General features: G+C 38.5%; 1 protein-coding gene across 4 annotated transcripts in view; it reads left to right on the top strand.

Annotated features, from left to right (window-relative positions):
- LOC137465114 (transducin-like enhancer protein 4) overlaps positions 1–17,788 on the top strand; it is a 98,527-nt gene extending 80,739 nt beyond the window's left edge. For 3 of the 4 annotated variants that reach the window (XM_068176878.1, XM_068176876.1, XM_068176875.1), the window contains 12 exons: positions 3,700–3,819; positions 4,362–4,415; positions 5,443–5,595; positions 6,787–6,919; positions 7,190–7,383; positions 7,574–7,650; positions 10,735–10,984; positions 12,068–12,315; positions 13,195–13,342; positions 13,977–14,127; positions 14,455–14,531; positions 16,064–17,788. In XM_068176878.1, coding sequence (XP_068032979.1) covers positions 3,700–3,819; positions 4,362–4,415; positions 5,443–5,595; positions 6,787–6,919; positions 7,190–7,383; positions 7,574–7,650; positions 10,735–10,984; positions 12,068–12,315; positions 13,195–13,342; positions 13,977–14,127; positions 14,455–14,531; positions 16,064–16,171 — 1,713 coding nt within the window. In that variant the 3' untranslated portion in view covers positions 16,172–17,788. The remainder of the gene's footprint in view (positions 1–3,699; positions 3,820–4,361; positions 4,416–5,442; positions 5,596–6,786; positions 6,920–7,189; positions 7,384–7,573; positions 7,651–10,734; positions 10,985–12,067; positions 12,316–13,194; positions 13,343–13,976; positions 14,128–14,454; positions 14,532–16,063) is intronic. The other variant, XM_068176877.1, reaches the window with a different exon arrangement.
- The last annotated feature ends 280 nt before the right edge of the window (positions 17,789–18,068 follow it).

Below are 18,068 nucleotides of genomic sequence, written 5' to 3'. Positions count from 1 at the left end.
GAGTATGCTGGTAAGAATTTTATGGCTGCATAGGAGACTTGTGTGGCTCTCTGGATACTGGTTTAATTTGCACCTGTATGGCACTGATACTCCACCAGGAGCAGCATTCTGATGGTGTTGGAGAGAAAACAGCACGTTCCTTCTGGTGGGAGACCATTTCAGTTAGCACTGTAGCTCAGCACTGCCCAAAACAGAGACTGAATCATAGCATGCTATGCTCTATAGCCTAGTGTGAAAAATGCTGTGGGTCCAGCACTAGAAAGACACTGTTCTGCTTCTTAAGTGAATTATGTGAACATGGCGATGTGCTCAGCCTTTCTATAAATGTTTATGTTCACTGTTTTTTTTGTCAGCACTTTGTGATGTATTTACCATGAATAAAAATGTTCTACCAAAGCAGAAAATGAAAAGCTGGCATGTTTTTCTCAAACACAAAGTAAGTGTAACCTACTTTCACCAAAGAGTATTTTTTCCTATGTGTGATATAATTATTACATGTGAGCAAACTCAGCATTGTTTAGTAGGAAAATGCTACTCCTCTAGTAGATTAATGCATTTTATTGAAGAAAACAGCAGTGTAAAAAGACTTCATTTCTCTATAAATTTTAATAGTTACTAAAACAAGGACTCTGGCCCATTAAGTTACAGCCTGCCAAGTCACAGTGCTGAATCACTTAATTTCTCTAAGTAACTATCCTATTCCAGCTTCTTAAAGGCAGCTGTTAGGAGAGCACTGATGTTTTAGTCATGGAGCAGGGCAGAATCTATGAGCTGAACAGTGTGTTTTGATGGGGTTTTCTTTCACCATCTGCAGATATAAGGACCTATCTTGGAGTTTGTGGGCTGGCACACTCAGGAGCCAAGGTGTGGGTGGGTACAGGATTATTTGCAGGAATCTGATGTCAGTGGAAACCATGAGGACATTGTTACATCCCAGTATTTCTCAATGAAGGTAGGTCCTTATCAGTGCTTACAGACTGAAAAGCTGTTACAAACAGCACAGGGAACGCAGTTTGAATAATACTGTTGTCTCTCACACAGTGAACATAGTAGGCATTAGGTTAATAGGAAGATCCAGACCATAACTCATTGTCTATGTATGTGACATATCTTTATTACTTAGCATAAGAGATAAATTTAGATCTGTCAGCAAAAGTATCAGAGATCCATCCCATGAAGTTGCTGATCTTAATGTGGCAGGTGCATTTCATGTTGAAGGGAAAAGAAGGCAGTTCTGCAGGGGTATTGGTGCAAGGAAAGGGGTGTGACAGTTAAAAGTGGGAGTGTTTAGATTTGGTCTGTAGTAATTGACTCGTGAGGCGAAATAATGTCAGTCCTAGTACACTGGCCTAATTTCAAATTGGTGAAGGAGGTTCTGCCTGCTGTCTCTGTTTTTTCTGCTAATGTCAGGTAAGAATAGTGCAGGAGGATTCTTTCATATGGGTATAAGGTCAGATCCATCAAGCAGTAAAACCATTAAAGCAGTGTGCATTGCCCCAGTGCCCAATGTCGTGCTCTTCCTTTAATGTGCTAGTGATAATTAGCTATCTCATCTTTCTAGTAGGGACCTTCAATTTATTACTTTATTAAGTAGTGAAATCAAAGATTTAAATGGTATCTATAGCACATAGATAACCAGATTGTGAAAAATGGAACCATATGGCTTCAGATTTATGAAAATAAATATTTCTATTTAAATAAGTGCAGTAGTTTAATTCTTTAGACACCACTTTAATTTGTAGTTTATTGGTGATTATTTTCCTTCGTTTTAAAGCAAATTGCTTTCTGTAGTGTGAAGTTGAGAAATAATGAATTGAATTCACATTACAAGCTACTGCCTTCTAAATTCTAAATAAATATAAATGTAATAGGAGCTTAGTATAAAAATCTTTTGCAAAAGGCTATGTTATATCATTGCAGGAACAAATACATTTTTCAAATCATCAGTTCATTTAATGTTGTATTTCTACTTGGCCTTTATTATAATAGGGCTTCTGTAACCTGGCACTGCTGTCTCCAAGTGTCTTAACATGTATTGTCGCTTCAGAGCAAAAAATAACTTAGTTAGTTTGTGTTATTTGTTATAATCGTTGATTAATGACCTGCTTTAAAACTAAATTAGGATTTTAAGATGTATTTGCACAGTATGGGAAAGGCACAGGCTGTGCCTTCAACACTAGCTTTGTTCTAAAATTTTTATTTCCTCTCAATGTTCTTAGAAGGTAATTTACAATTACCAGTCAAAAATATGGAAGATTTTTGCAAATTCTACCACTCATTAACCTAAGCTGCTGTTCTCAAGAACTGGAAATTTCAGCAAAATGGAGAGGAGGACCTGTATCCCAGTAGGTAGTAATATTCTCTTGTGTGACAGGGCCAATGACCACAGCTTAATTTCTGTGGTTAAGTCTTCCTAATCCTTTCCAGAAGTTTGTGATATAATAAGGAAAAGAAGAAATTTTGTTATAGTGATGGAACAGAAGTTACTCAATGTAAATGCTAATTTCTTGGTTTGTATTAGTGTTAATAGCTGCACTGAAGACCCCAAAACCAAATTGCTATGTAGTACAGTTTTATGTGGAAAAACAGCTGTCCATGATGCATGGAGGGTAGAAAAACCTTGGATGAATGGGAGGATCTAAAATCCAGCAGTCGGAACTTCTTTGGTTGTTCCTCACCACCCCAGTAAAAAAGGACAGAGATGGAAACAGTCAGCAGGATTTCAACTGACAATTATTTTCATCTCCATTGCTGTCATTTCCCATTCTGCAAAAAGCCTGAACACATCCTTACTTATGTGCATTCAACCACTGACTTCAGAGTGAGATAAAGTTTAGTGCATGCTTAAATGCTTTCTTGAATTAGGGCCAAAACTGCTGCTGCTACTAAAATCAGTCCCAGAGGGAATGTTGCATCTTTCATTGCTTCCTTTTTTGTATACAAAGATACAGGCTCCACAAAGCCTTGGAAATATTGCAGCATTTGATAAATGTTGCCTGCCTTGTTTAACGGAATAGAGTGAAGTTGTTGGATGATAGTGCATAAAGTACACATTATCTTCCTCTCTCTCCTGTCCATATATGTGCTCTTTAGCAATCGTTACTAGGTGAGCACTGTAGAATAGCAAGAGAATCACTAAGCCAGTCTGTGTTTTGTTTCTGTCTGCTGCAGTCATAGTCTGTAATTGTAAAAGGCAGCAAAATAAAATTAGGAAAGGTGTTTTCTCATGTTCTTGCCTGCTTCAAAACTGTTCAAAAGCTTGCTTCTTTCTTTGGTAGAAATCTTCATTCAAATGTTTGCTGAAGTGTGACTTGCCTTGAGCCTCTTTGTTCTTTTTGATTTACACAGGCAAACACACACACGTGCAAACACAGACCCCTCTTCTGGGACTATTGACTTAACCCTGCGTATTTGTAGAGGAAACAAACCAAAACAAGACCAGTGCACAGTATTCATAAAATTCATCCCATTGGCAGTGCAGATAGCCACTATGATTTGTCAGTTAATCACCAATACATAGTGCAGTTTTTAGTACAAGACACTTGCTGGGTAGCTGTCACTGGTTAAAACCCCATGTACAGTCTGTGAGAACAGCTCCAGACCATACTATCAGCATAAGATGTATTGAGGGGTGGTGACAAATGAACCACTGTTGTGAATGAGGGCCTGATTATGCTTTCTTCTCTTTTTGGACTACAGAGTTCTTCTGTATCTCCCTCAGCCAGTTTCAGAACAGCAGAAAAGCACAGAAATTCAACAGATTATTCTTCAGATAGTAAAAAACAGAAAACAGAAGAGAAGGAAATAGCAGCTCGTTATGTGAGTCGATTGTCTACATTGTGCAGTGTTGAACTTCAGTGTTCCTGTAATTTCACCTGATTTCTGCTGCATAACTAATTTTAAAATGAGGATCAAATTTTAACTGGTTTTTGTTGCCTATCTCTAGTGTCTCTGTTGGATTACATGTTTTGGTGCATATGATTGATACTGTTTTTACCAATATAAATGCAAAGCGCCTGGAAGTTGTGTGACAATAGCGCTGAGCTTTACTTAGGCTGGGACTTGTTAATGAAGTCTATCTTGACTCAGCTTTATAGTGCAGTGCCACTTTGGCTGAAGATTTTCACCCCATGTCCTTCTCCACCAATGTGAAAACTGGCAAAACTGCTGTAGTTGTGGCAGCCTGCTAAGCAGAAGCCCTGTAGATGACCGAAAGACTTGAATTGTATTACCACATAAAGTTCGGTAAAAGTGAATGGTACACTGCAGATTTGTAAGCAGCCTTCCTTTGTTTTCATAGTTATTAAGAGACATTGGATATGAAATAATTTTTTTTAACACATTGTGATTTGTCATTGCAGGACAGCGATGGTGAAAAGAGTGATGACAACTTGGTAGTTGATGTTTCCAATGAGGTATACACAATGATGTTCTTTCAACCTTACAGAAATGGTGGTGAGGGTATCTTCAGTGGTTTCTGTGCATATTGGTTTTATGAATAGGATTATGGCATTTGAACTTGAAATGCCTGACAGAATCCAGTCATATCCTCTTTCTTTAGAATACAAATCAGATCTGAAATTATTTACTTCCACAAAGTTGTAAGTACTTTTATAAAGCTTGTAAGAGTGTCTGTCTTTTCTTTCACTTTGGCCGTGACTTCCTGTCTGAACCTTATCAGATCTGCGAAATGCATCAAATCCTTTTAATCTATCACTTGAAAAAATATATTTACTTGCCTATTTCAATATCCATAGATTTTTGGCATTATCTTTAGTGGTTTAATGACATCAAATTTTAAGAATTTTTTTTAAAAAAACAAATTGTCCTTCATTATCCCTCCCAATTTTACAATTGTATCAGCTAAATCAATTAAAAATGGAAGAAATATATCACTTCCTATGGCAGATCTTCATTCCAAATTGAGGTGATGCCTTGGGAGGCTACCTAGAACAAAGGCTAGACAGAGTTAAAGGAACAAAGTAGGTATTTATTAAAAAGCCTTCAAAGGATACATCTTGGGCAGTACAAGAGCCCAGCCATGGCTCCACCCAAGATGGACCCAAGATGGACTCCTGGTCATGAGTTTTCACACTTTTGTAAGTTTTGGTCTATTTACATATTGGGGTTAATTGTCCAATTACAGCTTCAGGTTATGAAGTCCCATCCTCCCAGACTGCTCTCCTCACTTTGCTGTTGTTTTTACATATTGCGCCTGAGGCTGTAATGGTGTCCTTGGTTCTCAGGCTGGAAAAGGACTGTTTTGTCTAAACTGTGAGGAGAACTTGCTAACACTTTATATGAAGTTCAGAGTTATATACTAATGCAGTACAGAATATGGAAAATATGACAGCTAAAACTTAAGGCGTCAGAGGACTGCTCAAGACAAGAACAAGTGGCTAGTATGAAGCTTTTATGCTAACCCATATTCCTGATATTTAGGATCCTTCTTCTCCCCGTGGAAGCCCAGCACACTCTCCACGGGAAAATGGCTTGGACAAGACTCGACTGCTGAAAAAAGATGCACCAATTAGTCCGGCATCTATTGCATCCTCTAGCAGTACTCCTTCCTCCAAATCCAAAGAACTTAGCCTTGTAAGTGCTACAAAATGCGTCTGACCCCTAATCATAGGCTGAAATACATGCTTACCAGACTTCTGTCTGGACACAATTTGTATTTCCACAGCTGTCAATAAAGCACTTTGAAGCATCAATTTAGTATTAGTTTAATTTATCTTTTCAAGGGAGTCTAATAGAAAGTCCACAGTCTGTTTTTTGGGATAGGAAGAGGTTATTTTCACTGGTGGTCTGAGTACATGATAGATGTGGTGTTCTGAGAGATATTTTTCTCCACCCCCATATGAAGAACTGTTATTCTGAGAATAAATAAAAGTACACAGGGGTTTCTTGAGCTGTTTTCCTGTGCTGTGCTTTATAGCAAATTCAGTTCCCTGCTTGAATGTGATTTGGTTGTTAGCTTTGTTTGAATTACCAGGCTATATACAACAACAATAATTTTTATTTTCTATCTAAAAAGTAATCTGTCACTTACAAGAGCCTTCCTTGACTTGCATCGCAAATCAAAATGCAAAAGAAAAGAGCTGCCTGCAAGGGGTGTTCTTTCCTTTCCTGTTTGTGGCCATAGTTAATCACCTACCTGAGCTGCACAGTAATTCCCTTCTTGGTTCTTCACAGGGCAGGATATGCAATTACTTAAAGAAATAAAATAAATAAAAAGAAAGCTTAAACTGAATATAGTGCTCATGAAGGGTGATGGAATGACAGGTTCAGGCCTGGGAATCAGTGGTGTGTCTGATGAATGAGCCTGTCACAAGAGCAGTACTGCACAGTTCCTGACTTTATACCCGTCACTGTCTTCATCCTGTGTTTTGCACCACACTTGGGTATGAGTAGTTGGTCAGTTTGGGGATTTTTTTCCTACTCTTCTTGTCCATTCCTAACAGAAAATTATAATGGGAGCAGGTCCATGAGCATAGTGAGACCACTGGCTGATTTCACATATGCTGCCAGTTGTCAGAGGGAAATGATTTTCAGTCATTTTCCTCATTCTGAATCATACAGATTCTCCTGATGAGAAAAGCAGTGAGGACTGTAGTTAATTTCCAAAGCCATTCTGTCTTTTTCAGTGTCTTTGCATCTTCTCTTCATTGCCAGGGAGTGTTGAAACCCCAGCCCAGAAGCTAAATACTAGTAATATCATTAATCACTATCTATAAAGATAAAATAGTTTACAAACTCTCTTCCTTTTTCCTTCTTGGTGATTAGAATGAGAAATCTACCACTCCTGTGTCTAAATCAAATACCCCTACTCCACGGACTGATGCCCCAACTCCAGGCAGCAACTCCACTCCCGGACTGAGGCCAGTACCCGGCAAACCTCCCGGTGTGGACCCGATAGGTTAGTGTCTGTATATTTCGGTGGTGACCATTTGTCCCTTGTCAGACTCCCTTTAAATCTGTAATGACAAGTTAGTATGGTACAGATGCTTAAACTGGGTGCTGATCTGGTTCTTCAGCACTGTAATACAGTGTTATGTGGCTTCCCTTGGCTGGCTGGCTGGTTGGTTTGAGTTATTTGTGGGGTTTTTTGCAGTTTTCCAAACTCAAGTTACTTGTGATGGCTCTAGAATGCCTCTGTGACTTCTCACTTTCTCCCCTCTTCTTATAGCTTCAGGTTTAAGGACACCTATGGCAGTACCGTGTCCTTATCCTACTCCATTTGGTATTGTGCCACATGCTGGTATGAATGGGGAGCTGACCAGCCCTGGAGCTGCCTATGCTGGTCTACACAATATTTCCCCTCAAATGAGTGCAGCAGCTGCAGCAGCAGCAGCAGCGGCAGCTTACGGGCGATCTCCAGTGGTAAGTGTTTGCCATTAGTGCATTTAATTTTGAGAGCTGTTTATATTAAATATAAGACCTACGGGGTTAACTCTAGTTCACTCATTTTGTGTTTTGGGGAGTATGCTATGGCTAACATGAATTAAACAGTCTTCCTTTGCCTAACTCTTACTTAAATACACCTTTTTGTTTTGCCTGGGGAAAACTACAGGTTGGTTTTGATCCACATCATCATATGCGAGTCCCAGGCATCCCTCCTAATCTCACAGGCATCCCAGGAGGAAAACCGTGAGTATCAAACATTCAGCTTTAAAAGTCAGTCATCTCTTGGAAGTCGTGTTCCCTTGCTGGATGGAATTCCCCTAAGCTACTGAAAACTATTGTGTGAATAGAAATAAGTATAGCTATTCAGCAAGAGCAGGAGAGTCACTGTGTAATCTTAAAGTTGCATTTGTGAATTTGTTTTGAAGACTAAGAGCAGTTGACATGGACGGGGTGATACAAAGTAAAGGAGACAGAAATAAATGGAAAATGGAAGCTGGAATGGGATCTCAGCTTTCCATCTCTACTGTACTCTGCTTCTCAGTTTAAAAAAATGATTTCTTTGTTCACAGAAGCCTTGCAATTACTTGCAAGCTTAGCAGCTGTGTGCAGAAAAAAGGAATACTGGAATGTTTTGTTTGATTGAAAATACTGGAAAGAATTATTTTATGATAATATTCAGATTCATCCTTGATGGAACTGACCTGTATAGTGTGACCTGCTTTACCAGTCTTTTCGTGTTGTGAACCTTGGAAGAAAAATTACAGAGAGAAAGAACTCTCTGCTCACATTCCTCTTGAGGTAGAGAGGAGAAAAACTAAAACAGCTATACAAACTGGCTATAAACAAACAAGCTATAAATATATATTGATCCAGATATTCTTTAGGTTCATCTGGTTTCCCTCCCTTGTCACACTTTCTGGGAGACAGTGACCAGTTCATACTGGAAAGTTTGATAGTCAAGGGCTGTTGGTACCAGTCCTTCTCAAGCTCTTTTATGTATGAATGATTTTTTGTAGGAGTGGTTGGGTTAGTCATACACCTGGATTTGTATGAGTAAATGCATATGCTTACCTGCCAGTGAGCTTGCAGATGCACAGGGTTAACAACATACGGTGACAAGTGATCAGGCCTAGTGCCTGTAACTCCTTGTGTACACATGTCCCACAAATCATGAGCCAGGTCCAGATCTCTCGGGCATCTCACACTGGCAACCACCTTCATGTACTTTTCTGCTACTTGAGCCACTCTGTTAGGTGACTGCGTAAGACAGGTGTGGAAATTATGTACAGCAGCTTGCAGACCAGCTGCTTGCATTAAAAATTCTGTGGGGCACAGATCTTAATCCATTATATACAGTGGGCTCTAAGAAATGTGTTGATGTAATGTTCAAATACTCGCTGGATTTAAGTTCCAGACTGATGGAGTCAGTCACCTGGAAAGAAGTGTCTCTGGATCTACTAGACTTTTCTTGCTGTGGTGAGAGAAATGGCAATTGCAGGGTTTCAGAGACATCCCTGCTCACATCTTTCTTCTGTTAAAACTGAGAGGAATAAAACATGAGGCAAACTGAAATCAAATCGCTTCAATTCTGGTTTATCTCCAAGATTTTTAAATGTTGTTGCTCTGTTGATGTCTATTTTAAACATTTAAATGTAACTGTCATTTGTCTACCAGAGGGCTTGAAACTTTTAAAATCTGTGGTTCTTTCAGTGTGATTGTATTGACTTTTCTCTGTCTTGAGCATGACAGTTATCACATCTTCCAGGATTATTATTTTCTCATCTACTCCATTTTTACCTTAGGGGGAAATCTCTGTAAGTTCTCTGCACTGTTGAGTGTCCCGAAATGAAGTGGGCAGCATATGGTACATTTGGGATCTGGCCCCTAATAACTAACTCTCTTTTGACTTCAGTATTATATCAACTCCTGAGTATTGTACAGTATATAAATACTGAAAGATAATATATAAATAGGAAAGATAGCTAATGCATTTTGTCCCACTGAAAATTATTGACCTAGTGCATTATGAATCTTAAATGACAAATTCAGTAGTTTAATTGTGAATACTGTCTTCTTTAGTCACTTTGAAGTATCCATTAAGGAAGTGAACTTTCAAAGTATTCTCATAAAACAATTTCTCTGTGAGCTCTTCTCATCCCACCATTGTGACAATGGATTTTTCACAAGCATTATGATGATGTTTTAGGTCTAAGAAAATTAAAGCCTCCAGTAAGCATACCTTGATATGTATAGGTAAACCCTCTTAAAAAATTTGTGCTCTTGTAATAGATGTGATGGATCAAGTAGCATCTCAGAACAAGGCAATTTCACAACCTAACTGTTCTCCCTGGAAAATACTTTGAGATAAAGTGGTTGATAGGTTATTCACAGGTGGCATAAGTGGCAATCACAGAACAGATTCTTTCTCAGTGAGAGGTCTGATTTTGGCAAGAGAAACTGGGGGCTGGAGCAGTCGTGTTGAGTGCACACAAAAAAACCCCAAAAAAGCCCAAACCCAAAACAACCCACAAAAAAAAAATTCCATTGCAGTGCATTTTAGCTGGTCTATCATGTCAGCTGTCAGCAACCATGCCTTGAGGACTTAACTCCTCAGTGTTGGTGGAAGTTTCACTCTACACCCTTAGGTACAGTGCTGAGCAGTTTTGCTCAAGGGGCCTGGGGCCCACAGTACATTCAGGACATATTGGCAGCAGTCCAGCTGAAGCTGCCACATAAGAGTCAGTAAAGTGAGCAGCCAAATGTCCCCTGGCAGGCAGCTACCCACCATGCTCAGGCAGCAACCAGCCAACTACTTCTGTCTTCCAGAGGGCCCTGACCCAACCTTCCTTCCCTTCTTTGCATGCTGTGATATCCCCATCCAAAGTTGAGTGGTGTCATATAGCCTCACTCATGCCAGAAATCATCATAATGTGAGTTGTAAAAGTTCATTTGATTAGTGCTTGGCTTTCCACATTAAAAGCTGAACTCCTATGTTTGTGCTTGGAGGGCCATGCTACAGATAAATAAATGTTTTTTTCTTGTGATTAAAATACATGATATTTTAAAATACCCAGCTGAGTAAAGCATGGTGCTAATAACACCAAGGTCATGTGTTCAGTGCCCATACTGCCATTCACTTAAGGGTCAGACTTCAATGATCCTTGAGGGTCCCTTCCAGCTCAGAATATTCTGTGAAATATCTGTGAAAAAACTGAGCTGAGGGCACAACCTGAATACCTACAGGGGAAGCACATCTTTGATTCTGTTTTCCTAAACAGCCTTGAAGTAAAACTCCTTAAATCATCCCCTTAATTTTTTTCCCCTCAGAGCATACTCATTTCATGTAAGTGCAGATGGTCAGATGCAGCCAGTTCCTTTCCCTCCTGATGCCCTCATCGGTCCAGGAATCCCTCGCCATGCCCGTCAGATCAACACCCTGAACCATGGGGAAGTTGTGTGTGCAGTTACCATCAGCAACCCGACGAGACACGTGTACACGGGTGGGAAGGGGTGTGTCAAGGTTTGGGACATCAGCCACCCTGGCAACAAGAGCCCTGTTTCTCAGCTGGACTGCCTGGTAGGTGAACAGCAGCATACAACGCTGAAAGAAGATAGGAAGTTGTTAAGGTTACAGTGATACCACTAAGGTGTAAAGGGCAAGTGGTTATTTGATTTCTGTCATGGTATCACAGGTTGGTATTGCATTTGTAATTTTGTTGTTTCTATTATAACTGAGGAGGAACTGTGTTCCTCACCATACTTATGGGTTTTTTCCCCCGCAAAGAATCAAAACATTTTTAATATCTTAAAATTGTGGTAGGAGGAAAGATCAAAGACAGAACAAAAAATATTGTTTATAAACTTCGGCATTTGCTAGCAATCTTACAGCTTGTTGATACCCAATCATGCTAAAAATCACTGTCTTGCAGCTGTATTTTCTGCAAATATTTGGGGATTGTGTCACATATTTTGTATCTGTATATGTGTACAAATGCATTGATCTGTCTTAATGTGGCAATTAAAAATATCCCTAAATGCTATTCACAAATTATTTGAATGTGCTAACAAGATGAACTATTGTTAGCAGCTTTTCTCTTGTCATTTACCAGTTCTTGCTAAGATGTTGCTGTTTGTTACAGAGGCAGTAAAATGAAAACTGTGCAGCATGTGTAGACTTATAATGAATTGCTACACAAGTTGCTGCACAAGTGAAAAAAATTGCCCAAATATTTTCCTCTGACATCTCCTATATGGTGGCAGCAAGTCTCGCTGGAATGGGAAGGGGGAAAGTCTGCAGGGAATTTGGTACTCCCCCATGCTGAGAGGTTAATGTGCTGAAATAAACAGAGTATGAAAATACAACTTTCTACACCAGCTGTCAAATTCAGCTATCCTGAATTGTTTTGGGCTGGGTTCAGGTCTTTGCATTTTGATGCTAATTAAGATTAAATATCTCTCACTACTGAATTTTGTAGATCAAGTTGAAGTACTTCCCTAATGTCATGTAATTTTCTGGCATTAATACACTTTATCATTGTCATAAGTATAAATGGCTCATTAAAACCAGGAGGGAATACAATACTTTTATGGATTTCTGCTCTCATGTTAATGCTGTTTTCTTTCCTCATGAGTAATCTCTTGATGGCTTCTGTCTCCACAGAACAGAGACAACTACATCCGTTCCTGCAGATTGCTCCCTGACGGCCGCACCCTGATTGTTGGTGGGGAAGCCAGCACATTATCCATTTGGGACCTGGCAGCTCCAACTCCTCGCATCAAAGCAGAGCTGACATCTTCTGCTCCAGCTTGCTATGCCCTAGCTATCAGCCCTGATTCCAAGGTCTGTTTCTCTTGCTGTAGCGATGGCAACATTGCAGTGTGGGATCTGCATAACCAGACTTTAGTAAGGTAGGTCAACCAAACTGGATCATCAAGTTGTGGAGAATTGTTTAGGCACAGCCATAAATGTGCTTTTACATATGTATTCTATTTTCTGCATGCAAAGATGCTTCCAGTATTTTGTTGTTCAGCATAGCCATGGTATTACCTTGACAAAAGTCTATATATGATTATTTGTAGGTTTTGAGAGTTCCATAGTTCCAGGCTTTTGATCAGCCCATATCTATAATTCCCTAAATATCAGCTGATCTCAGTACTGCTGTAGATTCCTTGAACAGATTAATTTTTCTGTTTCCATGCAATACACTGCTCTCACTCTAATTCCTTTTATCTGAGATCCAGTGAATATGTCTTGCGTAAAGATATGTGTAAATTACTGCATTGCAGACTTATCCCTTCAGGACTAAGGATTGATGCTCAACACTGATAGACAGTATACTAAGAGCTGGGCACACAGAGCTTCTCTGTGCGCTGCACTGTGTATATGTTGTTACATATAATATCAGCGTTGCATGTAAGTCAAGCTTTTATTACCTGATGTTACCATTTAGACTGCTCTTTTTTTTAACTCCAGTGACCTGCACCTTTTTCTTAAATTAAGGTAATTTTGCTGATCATGCTAGGGGGAATTACTATTTTAAGCTGAGTAGTGGGTATCCAGCCAGCAGCAGAGATTGCCAGAGTACCTGACTCTTAAAGTGTTCTTTTTGAAATCACATTAGCTGTCTGGCCTGATTGCATCATCAATTCATCACAAAACTCACATGATTGTTCCAGAGTTTGTATTCATCTGGGATTGCTACTAGAATCTAAGTTAGAGCTCAGGGACTGAAAGAAGGTATTTGTATTTTTGCTCAGAATGTGCTGATCGTCTTTTAATATTTTCAGGCAATTTCAGGGCCACACAGATGGAGCGAGCTGTATTGACATTTCTAATGACGGTACCAAATTGTGGACAGGAGGTCTGGACAATACAGTGAGATCCTGGGATCTCAGAGAAGGGAGACAGCTACAGCAACATGACTTCACATCACAGGTTCAGTCTCAGAACCTTTGGAATGTTAACAAAATTTTCTCATGGTTTTTTAAAACAAGCAAGCATTTTTAATTTTTTTCCCCTCCTTTATAAGCAAAATAAGCAGTCTTAAAGAGAATTACAAAGAATTTTTCAGTTAGTCTCATGTTCCATACTCCCATTTTTGGTTTTTTGGGTTTTTGTTCTTGTGGCAGCTAAATATCTATCTGGATTATAAGTGTTTGACAGATTAGTACCTCTCCCACGGGAGTAAAAGGGACTAAATTTTATTAAACAAGTGCCAGATTAAAATGTTCCTCTCTGCAATTTGTTCCCATTTCTGTAGATTCAAGTTCAAAAATGTTTTATGAAAATATTTTTAAACACTGTCAGATAAGCTTGGACATCAACTTCTATAGTTTGATTCAGTACTTCACTATTGCAGTTTCAATAACACCTAATAGCATAGTTTTGCAGCTGTGTTTGCATGAAATAATTTATCTTGATTACTGCAGTAATTGAATTATCATGTTTTTAAAACTGCAGTAGACCAAAAATGTGTGTTTGCATAGTGCTAGCACTGTAGCAAGGGTCAGCTTTGAATATCTCAAGCTCATTCATTTACTGATTGAAGCATGTGCTGTGCTAATTACAGATCTTCTCACTGGGCTATTGTCCAACTGGTGAGTGGTTGGCAGTAGGAATGGAGAACAGCAATGTCGAGGTGCTGCATGTTACTAAGCCGGACAAGTATCAGCTGCATCTTCATGAGAGTTGTGTGTTGTCACTCAAGTTTGCTCACTGTGGTAAGCAAATGGTTCAAAAATCAGTGTTTTCCTCTACAAAAAATTCATAAAAGGTTACCTTTAAATGAAAGTGCAATATAGTTATTAAACTAGAGAGTGTAGTTTAAAATTAGGTATTAAATTTAAGTATTAAGTTTATATAAAAAAATCTATCTGACTGCTTTTTTCTATGTACTGCTTATTTAGTGATGGAACATCGTAGTGCAACCAGATGAAAATGTTACTGTTCTTTGGATATGTGTGGATGTTTTGTTATGATCATCTGTTTCTGGAGGTGTATTCCTTGAAAACAAAATGCAGCAATAACATTTAAACAATCTGTTGCAGGCAAATGGTTTGTAAGCACTGGAAAAGATAATCTTCTTAATGCTTGGAGAACACCTTATGGAGCCAGTATATTCCAGGTAATAATCTCCTAGAAGCTATTTTCCACAGGCATTACAGTGCAGTAGAGCTGCTCATGGTAGGGTGTGTCAGTAGCCTGAGTTGTTTTCAGGTAGAAATGCAGCTAATTACTGTAGTCCTTAAAGAGTTTGTCTGTAATTAGGGAAAGAAAATGCTTTTGTCTTTTCTACTATTTCATTAATTCAGCTCTTACAGTAAAGTAGCCCTTTAATCTAAAATTTTTCTTAATACCCTTCTTTCTCACCACCTTCTGCATATTGGTGGAACGCAATACGCAAGTCATGTTGTTAGGCGAACAGGCACTGAAGATCCAAAATGCAGCTAAACCAGTGGAAGTCATATTCAACATGTATACTTTCTTGGATGAGGTGTGTTGATGGATTGGACCAGCAGACTCCTGAGCTGAAAACTGAAGCAATATAGACGGGCCCATTGAAGTGTAACTGGAAGCTGTAGCCTATCTATAGGCTGTGCCCAGTTTTAATGGCATTCCGGTGCCACTATAGAAAAGTGGGATTTTTGGTGTGTCTTTCCATTCTCTCACCTGCAGGCACCTCTATGTTGGGAATATTTTTATTAAATTCAACTGCTAACTGGCTCTAGTTTAAATGACCACTCCCATGTGTACTGATGGCTGCCATGTCTCCACTTTTGGAGACAGTGTAGTTTACCTTGACATGAGAAAAGTAGAGTCTATGTTTTCCTAGTAGAGGCTATTCATTTCTAGAATCAATCCCCACAGACAGCCCAAATCATCCTAACAAGAGCACATCTCCCTAAAAAGTGATTAGCTCTTGTGGTAACAGGCAGAAAATGATGTGGACTTATATTATGTAAAGAAAACATGCACTGAAACAGCAAGGTGAATGTGGCAATGCATACACTTCATCTTAGAACAGACAGCAAAGCCAGAAGAGACAGAGCTAGTGCAACCTGCTGTATCCTGTGTGCCATCCAGCTCCTACACAATTGTTGTGTATCCTGTTCCACCACTGTGTATTTTCCTACTTGCGTCCTCTGTGGTAATTAAATTCCTTTGTGCAAAGCTTTTGTCGTCTTGTGTTGGGGAAGCAGTGAGAGGAGATACAGTTATTTCTGTGGAGTCTCTTTGTTTCATACCTGTGGGTAGCTAGGGCTTTGAAGTGTTTCTCTGTATGAATTTCTTGTTTACAAGAGAAGAGATGGGAAGATGATGGGTTTTCATTCATTCATTTTTATGCAAATAGAATGCATAGAATATTAATAAATGCTCATTCCTTGTAAAGTATATAGAAAGGACTACTTCTATTTGTTTGATAGATTACCTGTACGTCCATAGTATTCACATCCCTTTCTTCTGCTGCTTTACTTTAAAATAGATATTTCTGTGGAGCAAAAGTTTTTAAAAAATTTTTGCCACTATGGTACTGATACTTCAATGAGCTTTTCATGTATTCCCTATCTATAAATTCTTTCAATTAATCTTCAAACTCTTCAGGATTGAATAACTGGAAAGATGTAATTTTCTTTTTCCTTTTCCTTTGTCTTGTAGTCCAAAGAATCCTCATCTGTGCTTAGCTGTGATATCTCTGTGGATGACAAATACATTGTCACTGGCTCTGGGGACAAGAAAGCTACGGTCTATGAAGTTATTTATTAGAGATGAATCTGAATGCAGACAGAACTCCTTCTCCTAGCACTTTGCTGTATATTCCTTTTTTTTTCCTTTCTAAAATGAAAACTTAAATGCTCATCACGGTTGTAGAATTTATTTTTACCTTCTTAACTTGCTATTGTTTTATGAATGTTCATTAAGAACTTGTGATACCAAATTGTCGGATATCTACTTGGAAGAAGATGGAATAAGCATACATAACAGTGACCATGACTTTTTAATTATGTATTATAGCTGTAATGTATTTATTTTGTTTAAAAAAGGCTTTCTAACAATGAACTGACTAAATAAAGCTGTCTGGCCCGGCTTTAGTTTGAAAGATGCATCATATACTTGTGTTTTTGCAGGTGAATAAATTGGGGATCTTGGAGAAGGATGTTCAGGAGATAGTTAAAATTACACTAAATAGACTTGTAGTTTCTATTTAAAAAAAATAAACTTTGTTATATTTTTTAGTCCTGTTCTTGGATGAAACCTCTAAGTGTTATTACAGTATAATTATTTGGTGGGAAGATGCCGTATCTTAACTATTTTAGACAGTCTTGGAAACCTAGGAAATTGCAAACTGTAGCCAGTGATCTACATGCCTGTGATGAATGGCAAATTCAGTTCACATCTAAATTAAATTCCCTTTAAGTAAGAATGTGCTAATTTATATATTTGCAATGTTAATATAGCATCTTGTGTACAGATTTGTTCTCAATGCTTTTCTGTTGATAAACATAAAGCATTTTGGTGTCAAGCTAGGTTTTTTAATATAAACACCTCTCTTTGTTATATTGTAGAGAGTACAATAAGTTGCCTCAAAGAATCACCTTTGTTACTTCTGGAAACTTTTGCAATGTTTCCTTGAAAATGGGGATATGTGTCTTTGGGCAATTTTTCAATTACAAGAGATTATGAAAAATATTTGATATGTTCTTTGGAAACTGCACTGAAATAAGAATGGATGCCTACCAGTATACAAACTACAAAAGCAATGACCTCTGAGGTAGGATTTACAAGAATACTCATTCCGACATACTAAAAAGGAATGAATTCTCATTGGGATAAGGACTTGCTATGTTCGCCAGCAGTTCAATCCAAGTCTTGATTGGATGTCCCTAAGACGGACGCAGACTGAGCCATTGTGCCAGAGACAACGTGTTATCTTTTTATGTTGTTGTTGTTGCTGTTAAACTATGATCTGTGACTTTCTTTTTTTTTTTTGAATGCTTAAAAAAAAAAATCTTTAAGTCTGTGGATCTGCTGATGTACAGTGCCTTTGCTGCTATGGATCAAAATCAAGAGACCCGTGTAGATAAATCTTATTGTATAAGTAGAAAATTACTTAATTTCATACTAGAAATGGATTGATGCTGCAAGTTAAAATGGACTGTTTATTGAAGTTCCAAATGTGGTAGCAAAAAATGGTGTCTTAAGTGCTTAGTGTTTGATGTCATTAACAGTTTCGTAATACTCTACATTGTAGAAAGATTTTGATACTAAACTGTGTCATTGTACATAGTTCTAATGCATTGTATTGACCACCAGTACTTCTATAATGGTAGATTATTGTTTGTGCATTCAGACTTTTAAGCATTAAACATAAGTAACTTCTAAGATGCATTTTTCTTTTTTTTTTCTCCTCCCTCATTGTCATGCTCGTGATAATCTCAGTCACACATGCAGCCATTCAGTCATGGAACATACCACTACAGATACTTGTGGTTTTGCCACTGAAACACAGTGTAGAGTTTCAGCTGAGATAGTGAAACCTATGAATTTACAGTTTCTCACGTTACTTGACTGCACTTACTCTGAACACTTAGAGGCATCAGACTTTGCAGGTCACCTAAGAGCTTGCCTCTTCCTAGTTTTGTGGTTTCCTATCTGACAAATC

This window comes from Anomalospiza imberbis, chromosome Z, assembly GCF_031753505.1.
Source record: "Anomalospiza imberbis isolate Cuckoo-Finch-1a 21T00152 chromosome Z, ASM3175350v1, whole genome shotgun sequence".
In the NCBI taxonomy this organism is placed as follows: Eukaryota; Metazoa; Chordata; class Aves; order Passeriformes; family Viduidae; genus Anomalospiza; species Anomalospiza imberbis.
This window is presented reverse-complemented; position numbering and strand designations above follow the sequence as displayed.